Genomic DNA, 17,409 nt, shown 5'->3' with positions numbered 1-17,409 from the left:
TAGTGTTTTGACAGTGGAGTAGACTTGAAAAGTAGAGTGACAAATATATGAAGTATTATTACTGTCACCTGTTGATGTTATGGGACTCCTAGATTAATGACCTATCCTGAGGATTGGTCAATATCTGAACAGTGGGGCCTGATCACTTCCTCTAATGAGCGGCACAACCACTGGGATTCTGCTGCTTCAAACAGTAGACACCCGGGGCTAATGTCTGCGATCGACATGAACCGTTCAAATTCCGTAGTGGCTGGGGCAGAACTGCTCTCCCACATGGAAGCCATTTGTTCTATGTGGTAGCCTGGAGCATTAGTAACAATCTAGGTTAACACAGTAATACCCTGTGGCAGGGCCCCATAGCAATGTATTGTATCTCTACAAGACTACAAGGGTAATTCGTTACTGTCTGTGGGAGAGGTTGTGGGCGTAAATGGTTTCTTCTCATGGGGATTGGTGAAGCCATTTGTTCTGTGCGATAGCCTTGAACATTAGGAAGACTCTAAGGCTACCACATCAATACATTCCTATGATTGATCCATAGGAATGTATGAATCTTTCATAGATTGCAGTAGTAATTATTTGCTGTCTATGGTAGAAGCGATCTAATGATCATAAGTTCGTAAGTCCCCTTTAAAAAATAGTTTATAAAAATTCAATCACCCTCTCCCCCCATATTAAAACAAACAAAAATTAAAGATTCTTTGCACCACCACACCCCAAAATATCAAAACTATTGAAAAGTACGGTAAATTTAGTCATCCCTTGCATTGAAAGCTGTGACGGGAAAAAATATCTAAATGGCGTATTTGCTATTTTTCTTCTCTTCACCTCTAAATAAAGTCACACACACTTCAAAATATTAATAAAACCTACAGACCAGCCTGCAAAAAATGAGCCCACACACAGCTCTATAGACATAACTATAAAAAAAAAGTTAGGGGGTCAGAATATGGCTATGCAAATAAAAATCAATTTTTTCCAAAGGTTTTTATTTTAAGTATTAACACTAGTAAAGGTGATCGCTATGACTGTGTGCAGCCTTCATTGCTACACATGATTGTAACAGGGATACAATGAGAGTCTGCTCCCCTGTGATTGCTATTTGTATACTGTATACTTCTGTATGAAGAATAAAGGAGGTATGGTTGTACAAAGTCATGAGTGACTTGTATTGTCTCTACTCATTGATACGATTCAGCATTAGGATTACAATTCGGCATCAGTATCTGCATGTGTTACTGATGATGGATGCCCTAAAACAAATCTCTGAAACTGATTGTCAGCTCAGAACAGGAACATTGGTAACATGGCTGCCTCCATAATCCTATTAATAAAATAAATATATATACCTAAACATTCTTTTGTGTGCTAACCCCCCCCCCCCCCCCCCCCCTCAAAAAAAATTGTTTGCTTTGCTTACTTGTTTGTATAGCGTGGCTCGCATTTTATGCCTTTTTTATTTCTGTTTAAAAATAAAAAAAATTTCCCTTAATATTTAAACAGGAAGAAGAGGCAAGGCATCAAGCTGGAGCACAGTTTGGAGGTTTCCCAGGTATGCTAGTCTATCTTCAGTGCCAAGGGTTTGTTCACACACAGTTGAAAATCCACTTCCGCAGTTTACACCCCCAGATATGGCATGCTCCTTTTTTTTCCTGACATGTAGAGAACCGCTGGAAACAGAATGCCACTCATTCCCAATTAAATCAATTAAAGGCTGTTCTGAAGTGGTTTTTGACGCATATTCCAGTACATCACAATTGGTGCCAATAAAGCTGTGTGAATGTGGACTATTTTCAGTAGATTTGTAACTTCCTGTATTGATAAATGTACAGAAAGATAGTGTGTGGCCCACAGAATTCTTTAAAATTTTGACTATAGGGGCTATAGTGAATGGTTTACAATTTATGTACAGTGCTTTGGAATATGTTGCTAATTTAAAAACGATGGTAATTAAAGGGTTTGTCTGGTCACTGATATTGATGTGACCTATTATCGGATCAGTGTTGTATTAGCGCTGCATTCTTTCAAATATAGTTTTTTATTACGTTTTTCTTAGTGTATAGTACACTTAAAACATAAAGGTAGATTTATAGGCAAACATTAATCAATTACTGTATAACAAGGTAGAGTTCTACATTGAGCCTTAGGTTTTTATTTATTAGCATTAAGTCAGTGGCTTGTTTAAAGGTATTAGCACAAACTCAATCTTAATCTTAAACTTTAGAGTTTTAAAGTTTTTTCTCCTCGGCTTCAGGAGGGGGTTGGGTGAATAAACTGTTTTGTTATAATGAAAATAGAAGGAGGTGTCTCAGGTGTTTAACCCCTTAGGGACTTCGGACGTACCGGTACACCATGTTTGCAGAGTCCTTAAGTACCTTGGATGTACCGGCATCCTGTCACAACGCCGAGGGGGTCATGACCACACCCCCCCCCCCCCCCGCATCGGCTAATGACATAAACCGCAGGTCAATTAAGACCTGCGGTTTTACCTTATCCGGCGGGCGGCGGTGCCATCTGGTCCCCATGTGGCTGTAGGGGGGACCCGATGATATGGAAGGCAGCGCAATGCCTTCCTGTGACGTGCCTGTGAGATCGAGCCCTCTGGATCTCACAGGCCGGAAACTGTATGAGTAATACACACAGTATTACTCATTCAGCTAATGCATTCCAATACAGAAATATTAGAATGCATTGTAAAGGGGATTAGACCCCCAAAAGTTCAAGTCCCAAAGTGGGACAAAAAATAAAGTGAAAAAATAAAGTTTTCCCCCCAAAAAAATAAGTTTCAAGTAAAAATAAACAAAAACGCAATTTTCCCCAAATATAGTTAAAGAAAATTGGTAGAAAATGGGGGGAGGGGGAGTATACATATTAGGTATTACCGTGTCCGTATCGACCGGCTCTATAAATATCACATGACCGAACACCTCAGATAAACACGGTAAAAAATAAAAACTGTGCTACATAAACCAATTTTTTTTTTGTCACCTTGCATCACAAAAAGTACAACAGCAAGCGATCAAAAAGGCGTTTGCCCACTAAAATAGTACCACTCTAACAGTCTCCTCATCCCGCAAAAATTGAGCCCCTACCTGAGACAATTGCCCAAAAAATAAAATAAAAACTATGGCTCAGAATATGGAGACACTAAAACATCATTTTTTTTTTTGTTTTAAAAAAGCTGTTATTGTGTAAAACTTACATAAATAAAAAAGTATACATATTAGGTATTGCCGTGTCCGTATCGACCGGCTCTATAAAAATATCACATAACCTAACCCCTGAGATGAACACCGTAAAAAAATAAAAACTGTGCTAAATAAACCATTTTTTGTCACCTTACATCACAAAAAGTGTAATAGCAAGCTATCAAAAAGTCATATGCACCCCAAAATAGTGCCAAAAAGTCATCTCATCCCGCAAAAATCATACCCTACCCATGGTAATAGGCCAAAAATTGAAAAAATTATGGCTCTGACTATGGAAACACTAATGTGTAAAACTTACATAAATAAAAGAAAATAATACATATTGGGTATCGCAGCGTCCGTGACAACCTGGTCTATAAAAATATCACATGATCTAACCTGTCAGACGAATGTTGTAAATAACAAAAAATAAAAACTGTGCCAAAACAGCCATTTCTTGTTACCTTGCCTCACAAAAAAGTATAATATAGAGCAACCAAAAATCATATGTACCCTAAACTAGTACGAGCAATACTGCCACCCTATCCCGTAGTTTCTAAAATGGGGTCACTTTTTGGGAGTTTCTACTCTAGGGGTGCATCAGGGGGGCTTCAAATGGGACATGGTGTAAAAAAAAACCAGTCCAGCAAAACCTGCTTTCCAAAAACCGTATGGCACTCCTTTCTTTCTGCACCCTGCCGTGTGCCTGTACAGCGGTTTACGACCACATATGGGGTGTTATTTGCGAGTTATTACGCAATAGGCATGGTTACGCAGCTGTACCTATAAAAAGACTGTTGCATAAGTAATTGCGTTTTGGCACCTCTACCCTAACTGCAGTGAATCTAATATATAAAACTGAGTTGTATGTCCGCTAAAAGAATCTGCACCATCGCATTTACAATCGAGAAATTTGGCACACAGATACATCAGGTGTCTGGGAAGGTTTTAGACTAGGTCTCAGCTCTCTAGCACGTACCGTTCCTGAGACATTTCCCAAAAATGAAAATATGGCACCATCACATGACCTACATTAGCCAATAGAAGCCTGCAGGTCTTCCTCCTCATATCCCAACAGCCATACACACATACATGACCCTTATCACCCAATAGAAGCTTGCAGGCCCTTAGTCTCCACATGCACACAGTTTTAGACCAGGTTTCCATAAAAACCCAGCCATTTTTCTTCCCTGCTGTAGGCCAGCTTTAAAGGGTCAGGGCGCTGTAGAGGTCACAGTTAAGGGGATGGTCCGCTGTGGCGGTCAGTGTTCAGGTGCGGATTGCTGTAGAGGCCACTGTTAAGGTGGCATGGTGTTGTGGAAATCACTGTTAAGGAGATGGGGTACTGTGGAGGTCTCTGTTAAGGGTTTAGGGAACAGTGGAGGTCACAGTTAAGGGGGACGGTCCACTATGGAGGTCAATGTTAATGGGGCGGGTTATTGTGGAAATCACTTAATGAGACTGGGTATTGTGGAGGTCACAATTAAAGGGCCGGCCGCTGTGGAGGTCACTGTTAAAGGGGTGGGCGCTGTGGTGGTTACTGTTAAGGGGGCGGGGCGACTTGGGAGGTCACTATTAAAAGGGCAGCTGCTGTGGAGGTCACTGTTAAGGGGGCGGATTATTGTGGAAATCACTGTTAAGGAAACGGGGTACTGTGGAGTTTACTAATAAAGGGGCGGTCCCTGTTAAAGATGAGAGCGCTGTGGATGTTACTGTTAAGGAGGCAGGCACTGTGGCGGTCACTGTTAAGGGAGGAGGGTACTGTGGAGGCCACTATTAAAGGGCCAGCCGGAGTATTGTGAGGTCACTGTTAAGAGAGCTGTTACTGTGGCAGTCGCTGTTAAGGGGGCCGGGAATGGTGAAGGTCACAGTTAAGGGGACTGTAACCTATGGTCAGTGTTAAGGGGCCGGTGCTGTATAAGTTACTGTTAAAGGGGTGGGCCCCATGTGGAGGTCACTGGCAAGAGGATGGGTTGCTGTGAAGGTCAAAGTTACGGGGGTGTGCTGCTGTGGAGGGCCCATTTTAAGGTTGGGCACTGTGGTTGGGTAAGGGGTGGGGGGGGCTGTGGAGGTCACTGTTAAGGGGGTGGTGTACTGTAGATGTCACTGCTATAGGGGATAATGTCTATCTTTTAATAACACACACAAACCTTAAATTAAATAGATGACATATACCCGTGTAAAGCCGGGGCCTTCTGGTAGTGTAATGATGAAGACAAAGTAGGTATTTGGTTAGCACATTACTTGAGTAAACTATTTATGTTGGGTCCACAGTGAATATCATACTTGACAGCATCTGCATGACCAAAATAGGGAAATTTAAGATTTCCCCGGGAACACCCTAACAAGGTGGGTTTTACACAAAAATACTACTCCTTTTGTCCTGGCATAGTCTGTACTATTGCCACATATGGAACATTCAGAAGACATGTTATCTAACCTGTTCTGCAAAAAACAAGACAAAATGCCCATAGTAACCAGTTACAGTAGTTTGAACGGGGTTTCCGATACATAGATATTGATGGCCTATCCTCATGAAAGGTCATCAATATTGGATCAGTGGTGGTCCAAGACCTACATCCAGCTGTTTCAGTCAGGCACTAAAAACTATGCATTGTGTAGAAACAGAAGCACAAGGTTCTGACCAGTGATGGCCAGTTCGCAGTGTTCGCCCGTGAACCGGTTTTGAGTGGACTGAGAACGGGATTCCTTTTGTGTCCATCTTCGCTGGCGATAGTGGTGCGATATCTAATGTCCTCAGGAAGGCATCGAGGAATGCCTGATACGAGGGAATTTGCATCGCCCCCGATGATGGCATACAGAAGGAGTGTTTGTATACGGGACAGACTAGTCAAATCCTATGTGGGCGGAGCTAGGACAGAAAAACTGACTTTATTGTAACCTAGGAAAACTGGTAATTTTCCATGTCTATAATGTTGTAACTGCAGTGGGATCATGAAAGGTGATGTATTTACCCATCTATATAGTGGGAAAACCTTCAAGATTAGGGAATACTACACCTGTAGATCCAGAGACGTAGTCTACATGATACAGTGCCCCTGTAGCTACATTTATGTGGGAGAAACCACTATGGAGCTCAGGGAGCAAATAAATAAACACAAGAGTACCATTAGGAAGGCCATGATAGAAAAACCAGTAGCGAAACACTTCATTGACTGACTGCGGGCACTCCATTAACTAGCTCTGTTTTCGTGCAATAGATTCTGTGGGGCCACTGAGGGGAGGTGATAAAAATAAATTACTCAGGAGGAAGGAATTGAAATGGATCCATACTTTGAGATCGCTACAGCCCTATCGGCTGAATTTAGAGTTTTTAATGTAGCCAGTATTGATTAGGTTGGTGGATGATCCTAATCAGTGTTTTTGAGATATTCTATAGGGGGCCGAGGTCCCACCCATGCTAGGGTCCTTTTTTTTTTTTTTTTTTAAATGGTCAGATTTGACTATATCATGCATCACCATTTAATATATCCATGCACACAGACGATACACCTGTTGCCTGGTGCAGTGTAATATGTTCTATACAGTGCTCAATCTGTATGATAATAGTATAAGATGACAGTTGTTTACACTGCATTTATGGTTTGATCAGTATCCACTGTGATACGATGTGGATATTAAGCATTTATGTTGTCCCAGAGTGTTTCAGTTGTGGCCATAAATTATGGTTGCTTCATACGTGGTCCCTACTCACTGACACGGCTGCATCCCCTAGGTAACGCGACGCCTAGCTCAATGTCTGAGCGGGCGGAGTCTCTATGATGCTGTCGTCAGCTGTTTCTGATGTCGGCTATCGCGGGATTTCGCTCAGGGCACGCGTGTGTGACATGACGCAGGCGAGTCTGTTTTAACCCCTTAGGGACACAGCCTTATTTCACCTTAAGGACCAGGCTATTTTTTTACAAATCTGACCAGTGTCACTTTAAGTGCAGATAACTTTAAAACGCTTTGACTTATCCAGGCCATTCTGAGATAGTTGTTTTTTTTTTTTGTCACATATTGTACTTCATGACACTGGTAAAATGAAGTAAAAAAAAATATTTTTTTGCACAAAAAAATACCTAATTTACCCAAAATTTTGAAAAATTAGCAAACTGCAAAGTTTCAGTTTCTCTACTTCTGTAATACATAGTAATACCCCCAAAAATTGTGATGACTTTGCATTCCCCATATGTCTACTTCCTGTTTTTGATTTATTTTGGGAATTATATTTATTTGTTTGGGGATGTTACAAGGCTTAGAAGTTTAGAAGCAAATCTTGAAATTTTTCATAAATTTACAAAAACCCAATTTTTAGGGACCAGTTCAGGTCTGAAGTCACTTTGCGAGGCTTACATAATAGAAACCACCCAAAAATGACCCCATCTAAGAAACTTCACCCCTCAAGGTATTCAAAACTGATTTTACATACGTTGTTAACCCTTTAGGTGCTGCACAAGAGTAATTGGCAAATGGGGATGAAATTAGAGAATTTCATATTTTTTTTGCCTAATTTTCCATTTTAGCCCATTTTTTCCACTAACAAAGCAAGGGTTAACCGCCAAACAAGACTATCTTTATTGCCCTGACTCTGCCGTTTACAGAAACATACAATATGTGGCCATAAACTACTGTACGGCCACACAGCGGGGCGTAGAGTGAAAGGTGCGCCGTTTGGTTTTTGGAGGGCTGATTTTTATGGACCGGTTTATTTACACAGTGTCCTGTTTCAACCCCCCGATGCACCCCTGGAGTAGAAACTCCCTAAAAGTGACCCCATTTTGGAAACTACGGGATAAGGTGGCATTTTTTGGGGGACTATTTTTAGAGTACATATGATTTTTGGTTGCTCTATATTACATTTTTGTGAGGCAAGGTTACCAAAAATTTAAATTCTGAAATTTCATCTCCATTTGCCATTAACGGTTGAGGAACACCTAAAGGGTTAATTAAGTTTGTATAATCAGTTTTTAATACCTTGAGGGGTGTAGTTTCTTAGATGGGGTCACTTTTAGGGAGTTTTTACTCTAGGGGGGAATCAGGGGGGCTTCAAAAGGGACATGGTGTCAATAAAAAAGGCCATCAAAATCGGCCTTCCAGAAACAATGTCGGTCCTTTCCTTTTGCGGCCTCCCTTTACTGATACAGCAGTTTACGACCACAAATGTGGCGTTTCTGTAAACTGCAGTATCAGCCTAATAAATATTAACTTTTGTTTAGTTGTTAACCCTTGTTTTGTTACCGGAAAAAACGGATCGAAATGGAAAAGTGGCAAAGATAGCTGTTTTGGCACTGTTTTTTTTTTTTTTTTGCCCATGTTAATCTGTGGGGTTAAGTCATGGGATATTTTTATAGAGGAGATTCTTACGGACGCGGCAATACCTAATAAGTCTACTTTTTTTTTTTTTTTACAATTATTTAGTTTTTTGACTATTATCCTTTTTGATAAAAACAATTTTTTTGTATCTCTAAAATCTAAGTGTCATTTTTTTTAAATCAGATTATCTTATGTGGGTGCTCATTTTTTGCGGGATGAGACTACGGTTTTATTGGCAGTATTTTGGGGGCCATATGATCGCTTGCTATTAAACTTTTTATTATGTAAGGTGACACAAAAACTTTTTTTGCACCTTATTTTTTTTTTTTTCTGGACAGTGTTAATCTGGGGGGTTAGGTCATGGGGTATTTTTATAGAGGAGATTATTACCGATGCGGCGATACCTAATATGTCGACTTTTAATAAATTATTTTAGTTTTTTGGGGTGTCTCAAGTCTGAGAACCAGTTTTTTTTATCAGATGTCAGTGCTGAATTGGGATATAAATTTACTACTCCATGGAAGTGTGATACTTCCTGAAGCAACCAATAATGCAGAGGCCCGGATGATCGGGGCAAGTGTCACATTGAGTTGTGGTGTCCTTCCGTATCCCCCTCCTGTGACACACTCTGCACCTTTTTTGGGTTCGTCCCTTCTTTCCAGTATGGGGGACCACACCTGGAAAGTGTTGGCCAGGGACGATCCGGGCGCCTACAGTTCCCGAGGTACTCCGGCCTGATCTTTCCCGGTCCGAAAAGATCAAGGCCTTGAGGACTGCCTCATAGAACTGGAGGAATGTCCCTGTTTTGCCAGCGCTCCGGGACAGCACAAAAGAGTTGTACATGGCAACCTGTACCAAGTAGACCGCAACTTTTTTGTACCATGCCCGGGTTTTGCGCATGGCGTTATATGGCTTGAGGACTTGATCAGAGAGATCAACTCCTCCCATATACCGATTGTAGTCGACGATACATTCGTGCTTGAGGACCGTTGCCGTGGTACCTCACACAGGGACAGGGGTGATGCCGTTACCATGAATTGTGGACAGCATAAGGACATCCCTCTTGTCCTTATACCTGACCAGCAATAGGTTTCCAGTGGTAAGGGCACGGGTCTCACTTCTGGGGATAGGTACCTGGAGGGGGAGGGCAGGGAGGCCGCGTTGATTTTTCCGCACGGTCCCACAAGCGGACGTGGATCTGGCGGCAAGGGACTGGAACAAGGGGATACTGGTATAAAAGTTATCCACGTACAGGTGGTAACCCTTATCCAGCAGTGGGTGCATAAGGTCCTACACAAGTTTCCCGGTAACACCCAGAGTGGGGAGACATTCTGGGGGTTGAATCCGGGAATCTCGCCCCTCGTATATACGAAATTTGTAAGTGTACCCTGAGGTACTCGCTCACAAATTTTGTATAGCTTCACGCCATACCTCGCCCACTTGGAGGGCACATACTGGCGGAAATTGAGTCTCCCCTTGAACGCAATGAGAGACTCCTCAACCGCGACCTCCCTTCCAGGTACATAGGCCTCCATGAATTTGGCCCCAAAGTGATCGATGACCGGCCGTATCTTATACAGACGGTCATGGGCAGGATCACCTCGGGGGGACATGCTCCATTATCGGAATAATGCAGACATTTCCGGATGGCCTCAAACCGGGAGCGTGTCATGGCCGTACTGTAAAGTGGGGTCTGGTATAGGACGTCCCCACTCCAGTACAGCCTGACACTGGGTTTCTTGACCAGGCCCATATGCAGCACGAGGCCCCAAAATGTCCTCATTTCGGGTTCACTGACCGGCGTCCAGCCACCGGGCCTGGCCAAAAAGAAGCCCGGGTGTTGAGCAACGAACTGTTGGGCGTACAGGTCCGTCTGCTCCACCATCAGATTTACCAGTGGGTCACTGAAAAAATGACAAAAAGTCATATTCAGTGTAGTCCACTGTGGAAATCTGGATTCCTGATTGGCCTACAAAATCAGGAATCACAGGCTCGTATCGCTCTGGGCTACACCAGACTAGTTCACCCGCAGGGTTCTCTGGTGGATTTAACTGGTGGGCCGGGAAACCAGTACGAGCCCCAGAGCTGCTCGTACTAGGCTGGGCCACAGGGTCCCTAACATGGCGGTCCCCTTGCTCCGCCTGATGGCGTCTCCGCCTCCTTGGGGGCTCATCATCATCGCTAGATGTGAAAATAGGTCATCAATATCAGATCGGTTTCTATACCCGGCACCTCTGCCAATCAGCTGTATGAAGGGAAGGTGTGCACACTGCGTGCATGCCGTCTCCCTTCTCTCGTCCTGCTCGCCATAGACATATGGCAGCAGTGAGTAGAAAGAGAGAATGGAGAAAGCATGCTTGCACTGCGCAACCCATCCCTTCATACAGCTGATCGTTGGGGTTGCTGGGTGTCAGACCTCTGCCGATCTGATATTGATGACTTACCGTCATCAATATTAAAAGACCAGAGAACCCCTTTGATAATAGCTCAAAAACACTTATTTAAGCCACATTCTTATTTGAGCTATGAGTCAGAGATGAGGAGGCACCAGTGGAACACTGTAAAAACACTGAGCATGCTACTAGAGAATCTCAATGCTATTTAAAGCTTTGAGCACATTTCTCTGTACAAAGCCCAATTGAAAAAATTATTTTTAGCGCAAAATAAGTACAATGCAACAATAAAATTAAAAAAATGCCCCTAAAGGTGTCCATAGACTTTAAGTGGATGCAACTAAGAACAAATAGGTGTGAACACAGTCCAAGAATTAACACAAGAGAATCGCGCAGGCTCAGGTGAGCAGTGTCTGTATACTTGACATTACTTTGCAATAGCAATGGAGGATAGCCATCTTGGCACAAGGACAGAATCCAGAGGAAACTAGCAAGCTCCAATAAGCTGGATTTGCAGTTTAGATGTTTTATATTTGCATTAGCAATATAGGATAGCTGAGTTTACAAATGGAATAGCAGAATTGATGCATAATAGCAAAATGAAAAAGCAACCTCTTACATGCAGCACAGGATAACCAACTGGAAACATAAAATGCTTACACTGGAGAAGTTGAACTGAATTGGTCAGAAACAGATGTAGCAGACTGGCTGGCATCAGAAAGAAACTTGACCAGGAACGCACATAGCTTAGCTAGGAGTGGAAGATGGCCAATCAAGCTGTCATCAGGAACAGACTTTACCAGGAAAAACTCCATTAGGAACAAACTTGACCAGGAACCCACATGGTTTGGTGGCAGAAGACCAGTCAGGCTGCCTCCAGGAACATTCAAGACAGACAACAGGCCAACACACAGGATAGAACAGTAATACTAAGGCAGTGAATAAAACTAACAGCAAGCCATATATAACAGGAGCCTATTAACATATTAAAAACAGCCTAGCAGCTAGTAGCCTTAGTTCTATTATATCTGTATACTCATAACTACCGTTGAGTGAATCAAAGCCAAACTATTTGACTTCGATCGGAAATTCAGGAAAAATGAGATTTGCTGTGAAGCTGAATTTCCTCACGCTTCATCGTAACGAATCTATTTTTCCTGAAATGGCAGTAAAACCTCCTCTATTTGCTCACTCAGAGGTCATATTGGCCATCTTGATTGATGATACCGCACAAAATCTCACACGGGGGGACGTGTGATGTTACCATGCCAGCGAGCTGGCCCGGCGCAGTGACAGCAGTAACCCTGGCCAGTGTGAGGATGCCTTCACGTCACCGCTCGTTACTTTCCATCGTCTCTTCAATCAAGATGGCTGCAATAGCCTCTCCGTGAGCAAATGGATAGTATGTATTTTATTTTATTTTTTTAACCAGATTAACCCTGAAAGGCATTAATTGTAGCATCAGATGTCACGGTCAGTGATGAACATGACATCTGAGGGGTTCAATGACGTGGGGCAGCGTGATCGCCGTTCCCCATCGTTTCGCCTGCTACATACAAAGGAATGCACTTCGTGACTAATTGAATTTCTTTGTGAAATTCAGCTAAGCAGCTGCATCAAATTTTTCATAACTACTCATAACTAGAGTAGAGCGGACACCTGGATGTTTGGGTTTGGCCGGGACCCGAACTTGACCACGAACCCCATTGAACCCCAACTTTTTAGCACTAAAATGGCTGTAAAAATGTCATGGAAAGGGCTAGAGGGCTGCAAATGGCATCAAAATTTGGTTAAGAGCATGGCAAGTGCTCTGCAAACAAATGTGCATAGGGAAATTAGTTTAAATAACATAAAATACGTAAAAATAAAAAATCTTGATCTAGGAGGAAGAGGTCCATGTGGAGTAGGAGGTTGAGGAGGCTGTGGATGTGGCGGTGTAGGTGGAAACCTACACTGCTTTTTGGTTTTAAATTTTATTTGTATTTTTTTTAATTAGGGTATACCCCAAAACATTGGGAAATATAACCTGTGATAACCCCCTCTAGTCGTGCTAAACACACTTTCAGACAATACACTGGCTGCAGGGCAGGCCAGCACCTGCAAGACCTAAAGGGCAAGCTCAGGCCATGTGCCCAATTTGGAGACCCAGAAGTTGCAGGGGCTGACCGTGTAGGCGTGTGCACAGTTACTGCCCCACCATGTTGCACATCCTTGTGATGTTCACGATCCAATTTGATATCTGCTCTATCAACTTTCAATGTTCTTTTATGCGCTTAGCATGGTGATGACGGGTGGCAGGGAATCAGGGTTCCACACCGGAGAGGGAGCGTGAGAAAGAGAGACCACATCCAAGGGAGGATTAATTTTTTAAAATTTTAAATTATAGAGCGGAATTATGGGACTAATTTTTAAAGCGTAAAAGTGGGCCAACTTTTTAAATTATAAGCATTGAATGAAAGGATGTGGCGCGCATTAATTAATGAATTTATTAAATTTTATTTCCTGTCAGCTATACGGAGCAGGGGTTTCTATCCGGCAAAATTTGAAAAATGTCACCTGACAATGTAATTGACTATTTTTATTTATTTATGTTCCTGTCACCTATGTAGAGGTGCCCCAGTGACATCCACCATCCAATTGGATATCTTTTCTATCAACTTTCAATGTTCTTTTCTGAGCCTACCATGTTGATCACGGCGAATCAGGGTTCCACGCCGGAGAGGGAGTGTGAGAAAGAGACCAAATTTAAGGGAGATAAATTTATTTAAAAAAATTGGGATCGAGCAGAAATGTGGGAAAAGCTGTTAAAGTGCAAATGTGGGACAAATTACAGAAGCCCAAATGTGGGCCACAAGAGTAAAGCGGAAATATGGGACAAATTATTGAAGTGCAAATGTGGTACAACTTGTCAAAGGAGGTGGTTTTTGAAATTTTATTCCCTGTCACCTATGCAGAGCAGGAGTTTATTCACGTCTAAAATTGTATAATGTCAACCCAAGAATGTAACAGAAAAATTACAGAAATGTATTAACCTGTCTACTTTGTACTTAAAAATAGTTTCTCACCCGAAAATGTAAAAGAAAAATGTATTGAAATTTATTAAGCTGTCAACTAGGTAGAGGAGGGGTACATCACACCCAAAAATTGGTGAATTTCACCCGAAAATGTAACTGACAAAGTAGTGAAATGACATAAAATACTTACAAATAAAAATTTTAAAAAAATTGATTTAGGAGGTGGAGTTCCATATGGAGTAGGAGTTTGAGTAGGCAGTGGAAGCAGCGGTGGAGGAGGACGAGGTAGCCAACACAGGTTTTTTGTTTTAATTTAATTTTTTTAAATTAGGGTACACTCCAAAAGAGTGTCAAATATCCAAAATACAACAATGAGCAGTTGCGCTGCAGTATAACAATGGCTGGTTAGTGCCGGTATACATGTCTATTCTGCACAAGGTACGAACAAGTCCTGTGGGATCCATGCCTGGTTCATTTTAATGAAGGTGAGCTTGTCCACATTGGCTGTGGACAGGCGGCTGCGCTTGTCTATGACGCCCCCTGCCGTGCTAAACACACGCTCAGATAATACACTGGCTACAGGGCAGGCCAGCACCTCCAAGGCGTAAAGGGCAAGCTCAGGCCATGTGCCCAATTTGGAGACCCAGAAGTTGAAGGGGGCAGACCAGTCATTCAGTATGTGTAGGTGTGTGCACACATTCTGCTCCACCATGTTGGTGAAATGCTGCCTCCTGCTAAGACGTTCCATATCAGCTGATGGTGCTGGTTGTTGTGGCATGCTGACAAAGCTTTTCCACACTTCGGCCATGCTAACCCTGCCTTCTGAGGTGCTGGCGGTGCCCCAGCTGCGTTGGCGACCTCTTTCTCGTCCTCTGCCTTCACCTTGTGCTTCCACTGTGCCCCTGCTGTCAGGTGGGAATGCCACCAGCAACGCGTCTACTAGCGTGAGCTTGTACTCTCGCATCTTCCGATCACGATCCAGTGAGGGAATTAAGGACGGTACGTTGTCCTTGTAACGGGGATCCAACAGCGTGGCCACTTGGTAATCAGCACAAGTTAGAATGTGGGCAACTCAGCGGTCATTGCGGAGACCCTGCAGCATGTAATCGCTCATGTGTGCCAGGCTGCCCAGAGGCAACGAAAAGCTCTCCTCTGTGGTAGCTGTATAGTCTGTGTCCTCTGTATCCCCCCAGCCACGCACCAGTGATGGCCATGAGCTGGTCTGGGTGCCACCCTGCTGTGAACATGGTTCCTCCTCATCCTTCACCTTGTCATCCTCCAGAACTGTGCCATGGCTGAACAATTGTGTACCTGGCGTTTGTGGGTGCAGGAACCCACCCTCAGAGCCACTTGTGAATGACTGACTGTCCGGAAACCCTACAAAATTATCCCTCTTCCTCCTCGTCATTCTCCTGTGCCACATCCTCTTCCATCATCGCCAGCAGCGTTTTTTTCAAGGAGGCATAGAAGTGGGATAGTTACGCTGAGAACGGCGTTATCGGCACTGGCCATGTTGGTGGAGTACTCGAAACAGCGCAACAAGGAACACAGGTCTCGCATGGAGGCCCAGTCATTGGTGGTGAAGTGGTGCTGTTCTGCCGAGCGACTCACCCGTGTGTGCTGCAGCTGAAACTCCACTATAGCCTGCTGCTGCTCGCACAGTCTGGCCAGCATGTGCAAGGTGGAGTTCCACCTTGTGGGCATGTCGCATATGAGGCGGTGAGTGTGAAGGCCGAATTTACTCTGCAGCGCTGACAGGCGAGCAGCAGCAGGGTGAGAGCGGCAAAAGCGCACACAGACATCCCGCACTTTATGCAGCAGCTCTGACATATCGGGGTAATTTTTAAGGCATCTCTGCACCACCAAATGTAGCACATGCGCCAGGCAAGCGTTGTGCGTCAAACCGGCTAGTCCCAGAGCTGCTACGAGATTTCACCTATTATCGCACACCACCAGGCCGGGCTTGAAGCTGACTGGCACCAACCACTCATTGGTCTGTTGTTCAAGGCCCGTCCACAGCCCTGCGCGGTGTGGGGTTTGTCCCCCAAACAGATAAGTTTTATAACTGCCTGCTGTTTACCCCTGGCTGTGCTGAAGTTGGTGGTGAAGTTGTTACACTGACCTGATGAGGAAGCCGAGTAGGAAGCAACAGGAGGCAAACTGAAGCGCCCTGCATTCCTCAGTGGTGGAAGGACATGTGCCAAACTGCTATCTGCCTCAGGCACAGCTGCCACTGCATTTACCCAGTGTTCTTTTATGGAGATATAACGTCCCTGACTGTGCTTACTGGTCCACATATCCGTAGTGAGGTGCACCTTGGCACAGATGGCGTAGCGCAGTGCACACCTGATTTTGTCCCCTACTTGGTTGTGCAGGGAAGGGATGGCTTGCCTGTAAAAGTAGTGGCGGCTGGGCAAGACTTACTGGGACAGCCGCAAGGCCTGTTTGGCACCTCCATAAGGCTTTTAAAACTCTCCGTCTCCACCAGACGAAATGACAGCATTTCAAAGGCCTGTAATTTAGAAATGCTTGCATTCAGGGCTAGGGATCGTGGGTGGGTAGGAGGGTACTTCCTCTTCCTCTCCAATGTTTGGGAGATGGAGAGCTGAACGCTTCCGTGGGACAATGTGGAGATGCTTGGTGACCCAGGTAGTGGTGTTGCTGGAAGATCCTCTGTTTGCAGGTTGGCAGGTGGCACTGTCACTCCAGAGGTGGATGAAGAGGCAGAGACGGAAGCAGGAGGAGCCAGAGACCTTTCTTGGTTTTTGAGGTGTCTACTCCACTGTAGCTCGTGCTTAGAACTTAAATGCCTGGTCATGCAGGTTGAGAACGTTTATGCCTCGCTTCAGGCTCTGATTGCACAGCGTGCAAACCACTTGTCTTGTTGTCAGCACATTGTCTGAAGAACTGCCACGCCAGGGAACTCCTTGGAGTTGGCTTTGGTGTGATCGGTCCCTTGCTGCGGTGGGCAGTAGCAGGCGTACTGTTTAGAGGACAGCCGCTCCACTTTTGCACCCTGCTCCCTCTTCTGCTGTGCTGGTGGCTCTGTCGACCACCGCCTCTTCCTCCGAACTACATAGGTCACTCGCATGACCTAGATTCCATGTGGGGTCGAGGACCTCATCGCCCTCCACATCATCTTCCACCCAGTCTTCACCCCTGCCCTCCTTGTCGGTCTGCACACTTTCGAAAGCCACAGCAGTTGGCACCTGTGTTTCGTCATCATCCGAGACATGCTGTAATGGTCCTCCCATGTACTAAGTGGTTGGGCATCGGTGCACTCAATCTCTTCCACTTCTGGGGCAGGGCTAGGTGGACGGCCCTGGGAAACCCTGCTAACAGTCATCAAAAAGCAGAAGAGACTGCTGCATGACTTGGGGCTCAGACTGCTTGGCTGATTTGCAAGGGGGTGAGGTGAAAGACTGATGGACATGGGCTGCAGGTAGGGGTGGGCGGTATAGGCGATATGCAATATAAATTTGTGCCACGATATGGATT

At 44.3% G+C, this 17,409-nt stretch overlaps 1 protein-coding gene across 1 annotated transcript in view; it reads left to right on the top strand.

The window, feature by feature from the left end:
- The window catches only part of ST13 (ST13 Hsp70 interacting protein), a 165,096-nt gene that overhangs the window by 133,639 nt on the left and 14,048 nt on the right, over nt 1-17,409 (top strand). Inside the window, exon 10 of the mRNA XM_044302140.1 lies at nt 1,504-1,552. Coding sequence (XP_044158075.1) covers nt 1,504-1,552 — 49 coding nt within the window. The remainder of the gene's footprint in view (nt 1-1,503; nt 1,553-17,409) is intronic.

Source organism: Bufo gargarizans, chromosome 7 (genome assembly GCF_014858855.1).
Source record: "Bufo gargarizans isolate SCDJY-AF-19 chromosome 7, ASM1485885v1, whole genome shotgun sequence".
NCBI classification, from domain to species: Eukaryota; Metazoa; Chordata; class Amphibia; order Anura; family Bufonidae; genus Bufo; species Bufo gargarizans.
This window is presented reverse-complemented; position numbering and strand designations above follow the sequence as displayed.